General features: G+C 37.8%; 1 protein-coding gene across 4 annotated transcripts; it reads right to left on the reverse strand.

Moving 5' to 3' along the window:
- Positions 1–1,516: 1,516 nt before the first annotated feature.
- Positions 1,517–17,986, reverse strand: Macir (macrophage immunometabolism regulator). 4 transcript variants are annotated; one of them, XM_010608514.3, is made up of 3 exons: positions 17,668–17,986; positions 11,873–11,962; positions 1,517–4,206 (listed from the first exon to the last, which is right to left on the reverse strand). In XM_010608514.3, exon 3 carries the CDS (start codon positions 4,181–4,183, stop codon positions 3,560–3,562), a length of 624 nt encoding a protein of 207 aa, XP_010606816.1. In that variant the 5' UTR covers positions 4,184–4,206; positions 11,873–11,962; positions 17,668–17,986; the 3' UTR covers positions 1,517–3,559. The 4 variants fall into 4 exon arrangements, with proteins under 4 accessions (XP_010606816.1, XP_010606808.1, XP_033623345.1 ...); XM_010608506.3 differs by having other exon boundaries at positions 17,432–17,986; XM_033767454.1 differs by lacking the exon at positions 17,668–17,986 and adding an exon at positions 14,409–16,002.
- Between the last annotated feature and the right edge of the window lie 14 nt (positions 17,987–18,000).

Here is an 18,000-nt window from a genome sequence, read left to right on the forward strand (position 1 = left end):
ATTCCAGCACGTGCCAAGTTCCCCTGTCCCCTCCTGTGCCCCTCCACAGGTCTGTACATCCAACACAACCCCAAGATCGGGAGTGACAACATTCAGATTCAGTCGCAGACCTTCTCTCTCAAACCATTTAGGAAAACCTTGCACAAATTCATTTCACAATGGCAGAAATACAAATTCAACGTATCTCCCCTGCTAAAATAAAGCTGTGTTCTGGGGGCTCAGCAAACTCAATATAACAAATCAAACCTATTCTTTTTTTGATTGTTTCTACTCTTCTCAGCCAGAATGACCCTTTTTTTTCTAAAGTATCAAAAAAGTCCATTTCATAATCCTTATCTAAAGAACTACTTTACAAAGAGAAGTGCGTCATTAAGCGCCAACAGGCTCCACTTCTAGTTTTGTAATCACATTTACTATATTTCCAAGGCAATCTTCCTCATCAATTCCATTTCCCTAATCAAATTACATTGTTTGAAAAGGCAATTTTAGTTAATACATGCTGTACTCTGCATCACAGTAATGCACCTCCTTGTTCGTCCTCCACCCGGCTCATCCAGAGCATTTATGCCATTTATAAACTGCGACAGCCTCTCCTCCTGCCTCCTCTGATTGAGAACAAATCACTTAGGCCAGAGTAATTTAAAAAGTTTCCTCACAAAAACTTCAATGGTTATAATGGCATAACAGCCTAAGGGAGGAAAAAAGTAAGTTAAAATAAGAGAATACGTTAAAATGGGCTGCTTTTCGCAAGATTTCAAGAACTATTTCTTCCTTAGTGAAAGGCCAATTGGCTTCCAAAACCCAAATATGGAGATCATTTAAGTAAATGGCAGGAAGGACACTGAAAGTGACCACAGATGAGCATGTAAGACATGAGGTTGTTTCTCCTCCGGATTGGTGACAGAAAGAGCCCTGCATGCGGAGGCCCAAAGGCAGCCGGATGGAGGTCAAAAGAGCACTGAGGCTGAGGCACGGAGTGAAGTTCTGTTGCGACTTTCTGCCTCATCCGAGCCTCCCTACACATGGCATCTCATGAAAAAATTAAAGGTAAACGACTGTGACACATACCGTAAGGTGACAGCCATTAGCTACATTCCGGCCAAAAGGATGTCCTGTGTACTATGGAATATTAAATTGGATTTTTGAAATGGGGTTCCAAAATAGAAACCATGTTAGAGGAACATGTTTATGATATCCAGGTTATCTTTTTGAGTGTGAAAAATTATTTTCTATAGAAGCCCAATTCCATGAAGTGCAGAGAAAGTAAGGCTAAATTAACAAAGACGCTCTGTGAAAAATATTCCAAAAACCACTGACCTAGACTTTTGAAGGTTTCTTTCCAGGAAATCAAATTTAAAATAATATCTCATTAGTCATCTGCAAAGTGCAAAAATGCCTTATCTCATGCTCTCAACCTTCTCATTTTTGCCACAGTTTCTCTTGCTTTGCAATAAAAATAAAACAAAACCAAAAGTTATATATTTTTATTTAGCTTAAGAAATTTAGGCACCAGGGTTGGGACAGATCTCACAGGTAAATAGTTGTGTTTCCTAATAGACTGAATACATTTCATTGCCATGAAATGCCATCTTTTACTCTGAAATGCCAATCAGAATAAAAAGTAACTGTTTTTGGCTTTTGTTTTACAAAATCAGGGCCTTAAAATAAGTTCTTAGATATAAGCCTGGACGCAACTAGCCTGTTGATAATGGATCTAGTTCAAAACACCACAAAACAATATATGTTTACATCACCCTTTTATTTCATAGTTAGAAATAATACAGTTCCATGGGTAAATCATCAATAAATAATGGTGTTTAATCATTAAATGTAAAAATCCCAATTCTTTGGCATCTGACAGGATTCTAATTCTTGTCAAACTAATAACTGTATAGATATAGTTAATCTTAGTGATCATTCATCAGTACAATATGTTACAAAGGTGCAATTTACTTTAAAATATACAACAGCTGAAAACATCCAGCCCTCCAAGAAATCTGATCAACTCAGTACAATCCAGGCAAACTCTCCAAGGCTCTTTCACATGGTTTGCCTTAGTGAAAATATAATAAACATTGATTAAGAGTTCTAGGGTTTCCTAATACGTATTGTGCTCCAAAGTTTGCCACTGATTCTGGCTAAAGAAAAATCACAATTGTACCAGGAACGACCCACTTGTTAATTAAAAGGTGTTCTTATTTTATAGGAAAGGTTGCTAATACCTAAGAAACTCTCAGCCCCCGAAATAAAACATAAAACAATTCTGTGTTGCCAAAAATGACAAATCAGTAATAAATTGCACCTTCAAAAGTCAAAAAAAGGAAAAAAAAGAAAATAGGAATGTTTACAAAAGGGAAGTTACATAATTTTTTTTTTTCAAAATATATTCAAGAATAGTTGAGCTGCATTTGCTACTAAAGCCAGGGCATTATTTCTTTAGCAACAAATTAAACCAGTGCAATTGACATAAATTGTTAAGTAATCCGGGATTAACCCATTAAAATTATAGAAGCACCTCAGGCTTCCACTATAACCCTAGACACTGGGAACTGAAAGAGTGCTGTGTTGTACAGAACTGAAACTGGAACGACCCAAAGCCATGCTGAATGGTATCATTTCATACGTACTTTAAGCATTCAATAGTAGAAATCATGAAATCCTCTATTAAAGTTCTGTTCACTTAACAGAAAATTCAGACACAAACATTAGTATTCCTATAATCCACAATTAAAAGAATCCTTTCCATTTTAAAGTTCCATATGAATTTTGAATTAGAAAATAAGCACTAAGGAAACTTTTTCAATTTATGAAAACTTCACATCGGAAACTTTCTGGAAAAGCTTCCCCCCCCCATTGTAAAATAAATACTTTGTATCCCAAATTTAATTTTATTAAGACACACTTTAATAATGCTATAAAGAAATATTTTACAGCCATAGAGATCAATAACTTTCCATGCGGAAATAAAAAAACTCATTGCTCAATATCATTGAGGCAAGTGAAGAAAGGTTATTCTCTTAATCTGAAATGTTAACTCTTTTCAGTGCAAAACCAGTTATAAAATATTTAAACCTAATATTTAAAAATAAAAAGTGGTCCAATTCATCAATGTTCAAGTTCTAAATTTCATAAAACAAATCATTACATACACTTTATAGTAAAATACAGAGATTCGAGAAGTACTTATGTACTTAAGATATAAATTTCTAACGAATCATACCAAGTCAGCAACAACCAAGCAGATAACATTCCCAATTTGAGTGTCAGAATCAGTAAAGATGAAATTACCGTACCAAAGCCTTTTTCCTAGCTAAAGAGCTACACAAACGGTCAACATTCTGTTTTCTTTGCAGTTGCGTGCTCTAGGATGATATCCCCCCCTCCCAAGTACCTGTGATTTCATTCCTGTATTCAAAATTTGATCCAATTTTTATGTTCTAGGAACACTTAGCTGATGTAACCATCTAGAATGTGGAGAGAGTCATGTACAGAGTACAACAGTGGGTTTTCTCTAGCCAAGTGGAGGCTGACCTAAAGTGGATTAAGCAGTGCGAGCCACTCATGTGTTATTCCTAGCAAATACTCGGTCCCCTCGGAGGGTTAGGTGTTGAAGCTGGTACTGTAGCACTTCTGTATCGGCTGGCTCCTTGATGTTCATTTTATCTAGATTGAGGTAGTCCAGAGATTTGGAGTGAGCCCTCTTACCTTTAAGAAGACATAGAGGCAAGGGCCCGTGGAGGGCCTTATAAGGTTCATAAGGTAAAGACTTAGTGCACTTGTCTCCTGAGCTGGGCATTCGCCTTCGCCTCCGGCCATTGACAGCTGGGATCTCGTACGGCTGGTAGTACCTACTTCTGGTTTTATACAAGCGAGAGGAGCGCCCAAGTCCTGCATCCAGCTGTTTAGAGCGCAAGGTAGGCATGGCTTCTCCCTTGCTCTCTTCACCTCCGGTGCACTTCTGAGCTAATTTCAGGAGTTCCTCACCAGTCGTGAAGCCAACCAAGTAGTTAGAGTCCATGTGCAGGATCTGGTAGCCTGACACAGTCCGACGCATGGGTGAGCACGGCGTGCTAGAGCAGCGGGGCTTTTCCGCCTCTCCTTTTCCCGGAGAGCTGACCTCAGCCACAGGCAAGGGCAGGGTGGTCAGGGTACTTCTGGACTCTCCATTTATATCTACTTCCATTTTAGGCACCAATCTGCACACTCCTAAAAGTAAACAGACTCAGATTAGAAGAGTAGAATGCACAGAAGTTTGGGCCGGGGCCAGATGGTGTGCAAAGTCAAGGGGAATGGAATCACACTAGCCTGAAGGACAGCGGACATACAATGGCAGATTATTACTTATATCTATTAAGCATTTCAGAGCAGGCATGAAAGGACCATTACCTCCCTGCCTTCAAGAACTCACAGGCAGGTTAAATGAAAGCCTACATTGATATGAAACTTCCCCAGCGGAGAAGCAAACAGAAAACAGTATTTCCCTAAAACACAGCTCTCCCTTCAACCATGTAAAGTTTATTCCTTGATGCAGTATTAAGCAAATCAAACATAGATTTTAACATTATGCAATTAAGAGCAAGCACACAGACTTCCACACAAATCCTCAAAACATTTCCATCTTGAAAATTAAATGTTTCCCTCATTCAATTTAAAATAAATGTTTAGCTAGGTGGGGTAGTGGCACACACCTGTAATCCCAGCACTCAGTAAGCTGAGGCAGGAGGATCACTGCAACTTTGAGACCAGCCTGGGCTACATAGTGAGTTCCAGGTCAGTCTGAACTACGTAGTGAGACCGTCTCAAAAATAAATAAACAAAAAATAAATGTTTAACTCTTCATAACTGTTAATCTTTTCCATTGTATGTAAGGGACATATAATATACTAATTGATAAACTGATCAACTTTTGCAAAGAATCCAATTTAAACCCAAAAAATTACTTTTTAGATACATAACAGTCTTTGAAAAAGGTTCTCCCAAACTTTGTAAACATTCCTCTTTCCACATGAATTATTCCTAATTAAAGAAAATCCTAATGATTCATTCCTACTGAATTAAACAAAGTCATTTTGCAGCTCAAAAGTTAATCCTGACTCAATATTTCACGTACCATTTCGTATTGATATAAAATATTAAATGTTATTTTGTAAACACACCATGTTTTGTTTTATTTTGCAATGCCCATATCATTATTTTGAACTTTTTAATATACAGAAAAATGACTAACACAGAATACTAATACTGTTCATTACAGTTATCATATTACATAGTTTGGAAAACCCCACCACCAAAAAGTACTACAAATAATGGCTAGACTCCTAGCAAGTTGCAGATAAAACAAATTTTAGAAAACAAAATATGAGCCAGAAATGGTGGTGTACACCTATAATTCCAACACTCAAGAGTCTGAGGCAGGACTACTGCTGCAAGATTGAAGCCAGCCCGGGCTGCACAGTGAGTTCAAGGCCAGCCTGAACTATATCAAGAGACCCTCTCTTAAAAACCACGGGGGGAAAAAAAAGGAAACAGAGACAGCTATCATTTTGAGACACTTTATTTCCACTGATCTTCAATCGCAAGTGGGTTACACAGCTTTAGGTAACTATCACAGATTGCTAGTCTAAATGTCAAATAATTGAGTTTACAATGAAAAATTTACTAAAGGGCAATCATATCACATAATTCTTATGAATCCTTTTAAACAAATGACTATTTGCTAAATGAAACATTCCCTAAGGTTTTCGTATTCTAAAATTCAAGCAATTAGAACATTAAAAACATAAAACAAAGGAACAGAACTTTATTCCTTGACTTGCATGCTCTACCTTCCTTCGCTAGGAGACTATGAGGTTACCAGATGCCATCCTGTCCTTACTATGATTCCCACCTACAGCACAACAGAAAACAAACGCTCATAATTCTTCCTGAAATAAAGCAAATGTCAAAGGGATCAACACAGCCAGGGATCATTATTTACTCTGAACCTCACACTATTTCCAATTTTGACTTAGCCAGACTACCCTTGTTTCGCAGCCCTTCTAGATTTAAAGTAACTGGTTTTATATTTTACTAAAATAAAAATAAATGTATCTTCCATTGTGCAACTTGTTTCTTTATTGATAGGATCAAAATACTGATTACCAGCTACTTCGAGTGCATTTAAGATTTCTCAGCTAACAGACATCAGAGCACTACATGAAGCATTACCAAATTTTCCTGCTGAACAAACAAATGTTTTTCCTAATCCGAATGACACAATAATCCTTCCTTCTCAATTAATTCTCCAACCTAGGAAGAGCGCAATAGGACAGATCCAAGGCCTCCAACCTACAAAACCTGATGGCCAGCTACAGGCCGGAACTGTTTCTCCTGAGACTTCATTCTGAAGGACGAAGAAAGGAGGGTTTCTGAGATAGAAACAGCTGTGAGACAGAAACAGGGCTATGGGCAAAGACTAAGCACCAATCCGCAGGAAAGCCATAGCCAGAGACACTGGAGCAATGGGTCCACAATGGGACACTGGTCTGGGTCCCTTTCAAATTTGGCGCTCAGCAAGAATCCGTCATCTCTACCAACCACATTATGCTCAGCTGTTCTTACACTCAACAAAAGTGGGATAATAATTCATACCAGCATCAGGCTGACATTCATCCTTTTTGTCTAAAAGGGATAATAAGTGCCAAGCAAGATAACAGGGGACAGCACTGCGGTAAAGAAGAGGGGATGGCCTTCTGCGGCACACAGAAGCACAAAAGTATGTTCGCACTTTCAACAAATCCTGCTGTCCCACGGCCAACCATCGGAGACTCTTAGAATCTCTTGGGGTTGAAAATAAAGGGTGGCAGGACACAACGGTTTAGAGAAATAGGCAGAAATAACATTCCCATTTGAAGAAGTAGTCTAGGTGCCTTCAAACTCCAGAACTGTGCCAAAAGTGACACTAAACACTGAACAGCCTCAAAGACAGCAATCCCTATTCCTCATAGACGTTCTATGGGTAAGCACTACTGCATGTGGCTAGCCCATACTGACAGGAGGATGTCCAGTATTTTCTACAGCAATTTTTTAAACCTTGTTTTGTTTTCTTTACTTGTTTGGGGTGAAGGTACTCATACATGCTAAGCACAGGCTTTTTACTACTAAGCTACACAAGCTCCATTTTTGTTGCTGTTGTTAAAATGCATTCATTAGGAAATTCAACTGCAGTGACAACTGTGAGATGACCTGTGTTCTGCAGCATATTCCCCAGGTTTTACGACAAAAAAAAAAAAAAACTGCATATGGACTTAGCAATACTATTCATGACTCAACATTTTATTTAATATTCTAAAATGAGCTGGTATCCAAAAAGCATACTGCCAACATGAAGGATTACAGAGCACCCTTACAAATACTACTCGCAGGTGTGTGCAGTCACTATGGTTTTCCATGCATCAATAAACAGTGAATCAAGAAATCAGATCCTCTAATGCCTACATGTAGTCTAAAGCAAAAGACTAGAAACAGAAAACTTCTAAAAAGTGTTAATGTTATAGTAACAGAAGCAGCAAATTTTCTGCAGATGTAAGTATAGAAAGAAAAACCTGAAAAGTCATCTTGAAGTTAAACAATGTTTCTTTCACGTTAAGTAGAAAATCTGTTAAAAGTTTGGGTCCAAGCCAAGGTTCCCCAAAAGATAACGTTATTGGGCATCCATACCACAGCCAGTCCCCCTGCTACAAGGTGTTTGAGTTGGTGCCAACTTCAAGAAACAAGTTTCACTGAGCTCCATGTCGAGAGCTCGATCCTGCTTGCTAAGTTCTCTAACTACAAATAGTAGAGAGCTCTTGGGATCTATGAAAATTTTTATAACTATTTCCCTGATCAGATAACTTCGACCCTTTTACATCCCTCACTAACCTCCTTCAATGATTGTTTTATTTTTCCTGTTTTTGAAGCCTATAAAAATAATACATGTAGAATGAAAGATACCTAATTCAAGTAATTCATAACGATGTACTAGAAAAGACAAAATCCCTTTCCAGCTCTTAGCAATGCCAGACACATCTAGAGAAACCTCTATTTTGATGTATCCTTCCTTTTTCTATGCATTTATAAATGTGAGTGTGGGTGTCCACTTATTATGACCACAAAACACACACACACACACACACACACACACACACACAATGTATTTCCACAGAAATGCCAAAAGTAAAAATGTTCAAAGAAAATATACTTTTAAATCTGTATAGCAACCTATCATACAGCTTTATGTAACATGTTATTTTTACAAGAAGAATGAATTTACATTTCCTACAACTAAAAATTAATGTAAATGCTTTTAAAAGTACAACCTACAGACTCACCAACAGAGTGCCCATTTCTACTCTCACTGCTTCTAAGCAGAAATTACTGAAAACAAAAGAAAGATGATGTGGTCACAAGATGCTGTGTCTGATTTTTCTCAGAAGGAAAAGATAAACGAGAAGGGCATCATGCCCATTCTTTGACGTCAAATCTCTGCATTTTTCACCTACAACACTTCAATATTTCTTGAAAGAAATTCACAAACTACATGTCACATTTCCTTCAAGAAAAAGGGAAATAACTCATATGAAAAACACAGTGTACACCTTCAAATTACTGGGTGCAGTATGCAACTGCCCAACCTGAGTATTCTGCCTGAGACTACAGCAAGCAGGCCCAAGCCAGCACACACATACACCTTCAGCCACCAGATGCCCAGGCGGTCAAGAGACAATCATCCACGCACCTTCTACACAACACTCTCCTCGAGGCCATGCTTCCCACACACTTGGCACCAAAAGTACTACTTTGAAAATATAGCACAGATACCTCAGCTCTTTAGACCAGCTCTGAAAATGGCAGATAGGTTTCACAACTGCCATACAAGGAGTTCTTTTTTAGAAGTACTGAGTTCTGAAAATGTTTTAAAAATCAGGCTTATCGGGAAAATTCACCAGTAAGCAAAGCACTGCTTTATATTCTTTAGTGGTATTTAGAAACATATAGCAATACCATGTAAGAGAACACAGACATGAACATAACCTTCGTAAATATACAAAAGAAAAACGTCATCGTATTAACAAAACCACTCAGAAAAGATCATTTTTTTTGTGTGTGTGAGGTGGGGTCTGGAAAGTACCACTGATAATGAGTCTATGGATGGCTAGAATCATCTAGTTTCAATGCCACAATGTCTTGGAGTTCACCTGCCTGTATCGAAGACACTGAAGCCAGGGAGGTGAGGGCTTGCCTGAAGCCACAGGTAGTTAGTGACCTTAACTACACCTCAAGCACACTGGCTCCACGTCTAGCGCTCCTTTTATATCATCGTACTGGGATTCCAGTATGTGGCTCCCAAACTCGTCTATACAATGAAATCATCCAAGGAGAGTCATAAAACTAGGGTGTAGCTTGGGTTCTGAATTTTTTAAAAGAAGCCCAAAGGATTCTAATACACACAGAGGTTTAGAAACTTGTCAGACAGAACTAATCAGAGGAATTTCACTCCTTTAACTTCCCACCCTTCTTTAGTCACGTTGGTGAACATACTTATTGTCTTCTAATTTACTGTTTCTAATGCACAGTGAGCTGAAAATATTTGCTAACCAAACTTATTTAAAGTGGATATAACATAAAAATAAATCTGTGCTGGGCTGGGGATTTAGCTCAGTGGTTCCACCACCTGCCTCGTAAGAGCAAGGTCCCAAGTTCGAACCCCAGTACCAAAAAATAAATAAATAAAATAAATAAATAAATCGGTGCTGAATGAGATTGAAGAAACTTCACCTGCATACACTTCAGTATATTAGCTTATTAAAAACTTCTGTAAGGGCAGTTTCTTTGAAAAACAATTTGGAAATTTATAGAGTTGAATACACACTTATTCAATAACCCTGCCATCCTACTCCTATGGGTACTCGAGAAAAAAGAAAATACAAGTCCACAGAGAGACTTGAACATGAACGCTCACAACAGTGTCATTCCTAATCACCATGAACCTGAAACAAGCCAAGCATCCATCTCAAAGAAACAGATGAACAAACTGCAGTCCATCCACACAATGGAATGTCGTTCAGCAACAAAGAGGTACAAATTAGGAATACAACAAGAAAAAGAAGCAGACCAAAAAAAAAAAAAAAAAAACGCTATATACTATGTGATTTCATTTACATGACATTCTAGAAAAGGTAAAACTATTGGGCTAGAAGTTAATGACTGCCAAGAGCTGGACTGGTGCGAGAGAACAGAGGACAAAGGGAATTGGGCGAGTTGAGGTGAATATTGTATGAACTGACTATAGCAGTCAGTACAAAACCGGATAAACACGTCAAACTATACAACTTCAGACTAAATTTTGCTGGGCATGGTGGTGCAGGTCTATCATCCGAGCCCTCAAGAATGTGGAGCAGATGGATCGCAAGTACAAGCCCAACCTCGAAAACCCGGCAACCTAAAGAAAATCTGTGTAAAATAAAAAAATAAAAAATGGGTGAAGGATGTATGTAGATCACTGCAACAACCCTGGGTTCAATCCAAAGTAACAGTGGGATCTTTACTGTGCATAAGTTACACTTCACCAAGCCTGATGTAAAAAATAAAGAAGTCTTTGTCACATATTTCCAAGTTTTAGATAGTACTCCCAACTTTATAATTTTTTGGCCCATAAAATCTTAAGTCACAAGAATCCTAATGGTTATGCAGCACATATCTGATCACCTTCAATGACAGACAATTTGCTTCCTCCCAAGCTGATTCATTTCCCCTTTTATCGCTCTGCTGGAATGTCATTTTACTTACAAGTATAACACATATACACAAATATAACACAGACGAACACAGAGCCGATTTAGACAGACACACACACACATTCCTGTAATTTCTATTGGTTGCTCTAGGTTGAGTTACTGACTCAGCCACATTGTTTCTTACTGAATTCCCTCCTAAACGTGCTCTGTACTTCAGACTTTCAAGCTTCTTGCTCTTTCCCCCTAAACTGGAAATTCTGGTAGTGTTTCTATTTCTTCAACGTTTTAAAATGCCTTTTTTATAAATCTGTGAGGCTAAATCTACTTAACAATAGCAGTGTTTGTTTGTGCCCATCAATCCTTTGAATCGTTCTGGGGCTGACCACTAATTTTGAAAATGCTTAGCATGAAACTGTTTTTCCCAAGGATTGTGACCTCTCTCAGTAATTCAAAGCAAGGACAAAGATATTGGCCAAGTAGACTGACATATCAAAGCATGACTCACAATATAGTTTTGAAAATGCAAAAGAGCTACAAAGACCATTATTAATTATTTTCTCTTTCAAAGACTTGGGGTCATGCAGACAACTATGTCAGCATAGACACGTGACATATTTTTAAAAAGACAACTAAAGGAAGCAATAGCACTGCACATGTTTAACAGATTAAATTCATAGTGAGATAAAAAGAATGTCACACTCTTAGTGACCTGCTATCCAACTAAATGAAAATGATTCTCCATTCAACCACCTGTTAGCCTTGCATTATGTATATGCAAATTATTTCACCAATTTTTGGAGATTATAAATTTTACTAAAATTTCCCAAGTTAGAGCAACCATTTATCTTCAATTACTACATATCTTGAAATATTATTGCTTATGAACTCCTTTATCTCACAGGAATTTTTACAAAGGAAAATATATTTAATCATTCAAATATTTCAAATGTTAGCATATTGTAATGATTTTAGTTTTAACTATTAAAAACCTCATGGCATTGTCTCTGCAATGATACACTGACATTTCATATATGCACCTATTTATTCAATCCTTAACATACATTATATTATGTTCATACAACTAGTTAACAATACGCAAAAAGCAAAATACAACTCACCAGACTAAATCTCAGAAGATGTCACCGTACAAGCTCCAAAGAGTCCCAAGGGAGCACAGGCATAATAATTTTTCTGTTCTACTCCAGATACTAAACATGAAATACAAAAATAAACCAGGAATTTAACAAGTAACAGAATTTAGAAGGCAACTGTATCAACTGTAACTGCAAAACAGGATGAAACTAGCAGGAGGTACTGATGACACCAGATATAGGTTATAAAGGATACAATAATTAACTCATTCATTTAAGTAATTCTGAGTGTGTGTTCAGTCCAGTTCTTTCAAACATCTTGCCATGCTGTGTCACTATATTCTGTTGCTTAAACTCTTCCTAGAAACTAAGAATACCTAACTAGGCTAAATACAGGAACAAGAAAATTAAAACGACTTAAGCGGTGGTTTTTCCACCCAAATCTTCTTCATGTGTTCAACAGATTCACAGAATTTTATGGAAAAAAACAATGCTAAGGCTGACATAAAAAAATCTCTGCCTACGACTTGCCAAGTTCTCTGCTTCCTGACCTTGCATAAATAGCAATCTTTAAAATAAGGTCAATAATCCTATCCTTCCTCCCTAATACAATTGTTATGTGGATCAAATGAGATGAGGTAGGTGGACGTGTTCTGCATATTGTAAAGCCCTTTACAGATATGTGATGTTATTATTATGCAATTAATTTCTGGTGCCTACTCATTTGAACCATAAAACAGTAACAATAAAATTTATTTGTAAGACAGCTGCAAGGAAAATAATCAAAAGGTTCTTGGAAAATATTATTTAAAAAACAGAAAGACACTTCTTTGTTGCCACTTACTTAAAGGTTTCTAGAATCTCCTCTGTGCCTTCCCCTCTTGCCTGGGGAATTAATGTGCAAGAGAATCTATCTTTATCTCCTGCCTCCCCAGTTAATTGGGTTAATTTGCTGAGACCAAGAAAACTCCCCAAAGCTCTTTTCCACTTGTAAAGGTTTCTTTCCTTGTTAAGTATTCTGTGGTAGCATGTTTCTTTCCTTGTTAAGTATTCTGTGGTAGCAGCCAACTTACAGTGGGGGGGGGGGAGCGCCAATGGGCTGAGAGGCTTGATTCTGTCTACACAGGTACTGGCAATAGTAGTAGGCAACCAGTTCTTAAACTAAAGACAAAAATCGAGGGAAAACACAAAAAGTCTGTTGCTTTATTATTTTCTGAAAATAGAGAAAAGCTTTAGCAAAAACGAAATGGACAATCTACTAAATTAAAAGTATCTGCTCCCTCAGCTTGAGAAGCCAGAAGGAACTCATGCAATGACGTGGTCACTCAGCGAAACTAACATGGCGATCAGCCTTTAGAGCATCTTTCAATGAGCACAAGAGACATGGCCCCTTTTCATTTATTTTGCCACCAACTATTTTTAAGTTGGCTAACCAAGAAATCTAGATAATTGGGACTTGGTTTTTATTCAACAACGAAGTCTCTGGTTTTACCATAAAATGAACTGTAATGCAATAAAAATTGTTACCTGATATTTTTTTTTTTACTTTATAAAACTGCCCTCAAAAATATCCCCAATGTTATTGTTATAAAGTTCACATCAGTATCTTACATGAGTGGAGTTTTAATGGGGAAATGGGAGTAAAAAGAAACTTGGGCAGGGGATTTAGCTCAGTGGTGCCGCCTCCTACCTAGCAAGCTCAAGGTCCTGAGTTCAATCTCTGATACCCGAAAAAAAAAAAAAAAAAAGCTCATTATTTTTAGTATCTGCCATATGCCAAAAGTCATTCATATCTGTCATTTCACCTTTACCCCATGAGGAAAGTATTTTATCACCATTTCAAGTATTCACCCAAAGGATACTCTTTGGGAGTTGATGCAAGCATCTGCACCCTAAATGGTCTGGCTCCAACCCATTTATTTGTCTTTATACTCATTTGGCCTCTGGTCAGTGATGAGCACAGCCTTAATATAATATCATCATCTTCCAAAAATTAATATCTGTAAATGGAATACTATTTAAAAACTTGGGGAGGCACTTAACTTAAAAGCTTTATTTTCTCATTTGTGAAATGGGGGGAAGTTAGGTTTTACTACTGCCTCTAAGGTTTTTTCCAGCTCAAAAAATACTACAATTTTAAGATACAGACTTGAAAGTCTTACATAAGATCCTGTTAAATCACAGACTCTCTCCTAAGAGCTTTCAAGCTAGTTTTCAAATCATAAATTATAAGGCAGGAAAAAAAGTCTCGACTAATACTTGCTGATTATACAGTTGGATACCAGATACAGGTGTCTACCTTTACTTTTCAGGACTACATCGATGACAAAGTGAGAGATCTCAGACTTCACATAATTTAGTCTAAAAATCAAGGAGGAACATTGGAAACATTTGAAAGTCTTAGCTGTAAATACAATTTTAAAAGTCTTAATTCTACTTAAACGTTCCTGTTTTTTTATTCCATATTCTTGACGTTGTATTTTTCTTTTCAAGCTTTTAAATGCATTGAAACACTATACTTTCGAACACTTTCAACACCAAAAGAAAGAAATCAGGCTAAAACCTCAGTCTGGATTGGCAAGCAGGGGAGCCTTAAAGTAATCATCCAGCTCTTGAGCTGCAGCTGATGTGGAAGTCTAGGAAATAGTCCGTCTTCTCATAGTAAACAAGGTGTAGTAACTCATTATCTCTGCTATGCCTGTGCCAAGTCAGAAATAGAACACAAACAGAGTCAAAGGGGAAACAGAAGGCAGAACCAAGGCCCAGGAGCTCCATTCCATTTCCGATTTTTACTCATTTCTGACTCTGCACACTGTGGGTAGCTGAATGCTCCTATCTAGGCACAGGCACTAGGAGAAGATAGGATAAGCATGAGCATAAGGATGGTGATAAAGGTGGTGAAAACAAGGGGAACAGAGTGGATCAAGAAACTATCCTTGAAAATAAGAAAATGCGGATGGACAAATCTACTACAAAATTGTAAGAAGGGTTTTACTTCCCTGCCATCTGCCATAAGCAGCAATGTAAAAGTCACACACACACACACACACACACACACACACACACACACACACACACACACAAGGGTATTCCTTTTAAATAAGAACACTCATTTTTAGAATACTTGAAAAATCTAAAAATCTCTAACACTTGCAGGTGACTAGAGCTTCAAGATGGCTGAGGCTGGAAAGCTATCAATGGATTTCCTCTCCAGTCAGCAAGAGGAAAAGGGACCCCATGAAATTTTTAGAAATGTTCTAAATGATACACAGAAACACAGAGGAAGTAAACACCATCAAGGCTACAGAATACAAAATTTAAGCTTAGAGAACCTGAAAAACAGAAAGCCTAAGGACATAACCCTATAAACTAGGAAAACAAAGAATTAAGGCCAGCCATGAGTTACCCACAGGCCAAAGACACCCAAAACTAAGCAAAATGAAGCTTCCACAAATAGAAAAGTTTGCAAACATTAACTAGTATGTGTGTGGAATTTCTAAGGTTAAGGTGACAGCTACTACTGAAATTAAAGAAAGTCCTTCAAATTAGAGTGACCTTAGTCAAACTTCAGTCAATACTGAGGAATAATTATTTACAGTATCCCCATTAACTCACAAAAATTTCCCCGGATGGCAAGTGAATTGTCATCTTACTCAAAAATAATATATAATCATGGAAAGGTGATGAATTTTTAAAATGGAAGAAACAGCCTTCTGTAGCATAATGGCTTTGCACTCTGATCTCAGAAATACTTTTTGGGTGTATCCACTCAACCACTTAACTGTTTCATCAGCCAGTCATTCAGCAAGGTTTCTTGAGTCACAGCAAATGTCTCAGCAATGTACAGGCACTGGGACAAATATATAATGTTTAAGACCAGGCCAGAGGGGAAGCCTTGAGAGGGAACAGTTTTTGTAAAATACAGAAAACTCCATTTAGAAATGTTCAGGGTCATATAAAATCTTTACAAAAGCATACTTAAACGCGCATACACACACACACACACACACACACACACACACACACACTTCTTTAAATCTCAGGCTTCAGCAGATATGCCAGCAAAAGAAAAAACTTGGCAAGATTTATCCCCTAAGAAACTGAAATGTTGTAAATATAAAGGCCAGCACATATGAGCCCTTCCGAATTTTGGTAAATAAATCCCACTAATCTTTAAAAATTGTAAGGTAAATTTTAGGCAAGGAAATTACTAGAGTAGAAGTTATGAGTTTCAATTCTCTTTCCCAAAACATGAAGAGAAAGAACAGATAGTACTTCTCAGTGACAATTTAAGGAGAGACCATAATTTTTTAAAGAATTTGGAAAAAATAGAATTTTTAAAATTCCATTCAGACTAGTAAAAATATTTTGTAATCACTAGTCTCAAAGTCTACTTTAAAAACAAGCTAGAGATGTGAACAAAAATATCTTCCAACTAATGAAATACTGAGCGGAAAATGGTTTTACTGCCAACGTACCACACACAATGAAGGAAAAAAAAGCTTAGCTTTACCTAACTCAGTAGATGTTACCTCAAATGATCTTGCTTTATCATTTGCGAGTTGTAAAAATTAAATCACCAAAGGTTTTGAGGAAGAATTACACTGGGTGTGACTTTTCTAAAACCATCCCTGACCTCACCAACATGGTAAAAGATAACCCATAATTGGTTCAGTAAGAAAAAAATGTGTTTCTCTTTCTAGTATCAGATCTTTTAATAGTAACCCCCTTAAAAAGTGCAGCACTCATTTTCTTTCCACTTCTGCTATTAAATATTAAACACAGGTTACCAATATATTCTCAAGTAAAGTCATCCTTCTACTTTTAGAAAAAATATTCAGTTTCATTGCAAATATGACTGATAGTAACCGGAACTGTAAATCTACATGAAGTCTTTACAGGAAATTTACTTCTTAGGAAGCAAACCAGAACGGTACAGGTGTACATGGTAGCAGTGACTAATCTGCCAAAGAAAGCTTAAAATCAGGTTCTCATTTTGACAAGCTGGTGACAAAATTCAAGTTTCCTTCTTGGGTAAGAGCCGATCCACCGCCTCAGGCTGCAAGTCAGCAAAGAAAACTTAAATCGTGTATCTAAAGCTTCTTTATTCCCACTACTCGAAATGTTTTTAAAGAACATTAAAACAGCTCTCCTAAAACTACAGAAATTCACCGAGAAAGTAATAAGCAAATTCAGTTACGCAAGTCAATAAAAATATGTTCTAGCTTGGTACTAACAGCCCCATTTGCAATGAAGTAACCCAAAACTTTGCCAAAAATATGCAGGACATCAATTCTTACTAAATTAAGAGGTCACTTTGCTTATTCTTAAACTTCACCCTGTTTGCTCTAAAACTTATGTTGTATATAGTTACAGAACGTCAAATTTGAGAGACATTCATCAAACATCAGAGTGTAAGCATAAATCTTGGCCTTATATTAATGAAGTAGCCAAAGCGTCTGCAATAATAACCAATATTGCATTATCAAATGCCTGGGAAAATACACTTTCAGAAAGGATCATTTCTATCTCCTGGGGTCTACCCCGAGATTACCACAAGATTAGAAAAAAATGAAACCTACTAACTTTTAATTGTAGGGTGGCCTTTAGGGTCTATCTTTCTCCACGGGCTTAGAAAAAGTAAAAAACAACTCTAAATTGTAGGGTGGGTTTTTGAGAAAAACAATGCAAAATGAAGAGTCTCAGTAAACGCAGTGCAAGAACTGTTCTTTGGGCAGGAGCGGCAAGCTCACTATAAAACGCTGCAGCCTTCATGCTTCCTCCTCTCTGCAGGATTAGGAAGTTCCCAGCTCCAATTTTACCTGTGCACCACAGCCCCTGACATCCACTTGCAGAAATCCACGCACCCACTTTCGGAAGCCACTAACCCCGCGGCGCAAAGTGGCGTGGGTGGAGAAGCAGGGAGTCCCTGAGGATGCGGAACCCCCCGCAAGGAGAAAAGGACGGGGCCTTCGTTCCTGGCACAGATTTGCGGATTCCACCAAGAGCAAGAGTTTGGCAGCTTCACAATGGGCCGCTACTTCGGGTCTGAGCACTGCCCTCCTCGAAACCCTCTCCTACGCTCCCCAGCGGCCCCGCGACAGGTGGGGCGAGGGCGGCGACATCTGCCGCTCTGGCTTCCGGCCGGCCCCGGG

This window comes from Fukomys damarensis, unplaced genomic scaffold (assembly GCF_012274545.1).
Source record: "Fukomys damarensis isolate Sample0158 unplaced genomic scaffold, DMR_v1.0_HiC HiC_scaffold_3, whole genome shotgun sequence".
NCBI lineage: Eukaryota > Metazoa > Chordata > Mammalia > Rodentia > Bathyergidae > Fukomys > Fukomys damarensis.

Coding starts and splice junctions, on each gene's coding strand:
- Macir (XM_010608514.3), bottom strand. CDS start 4,183: ATGGAAGTAGATATAAATGGAGAGTCCAGAAGTACCCTGACCACCCTG.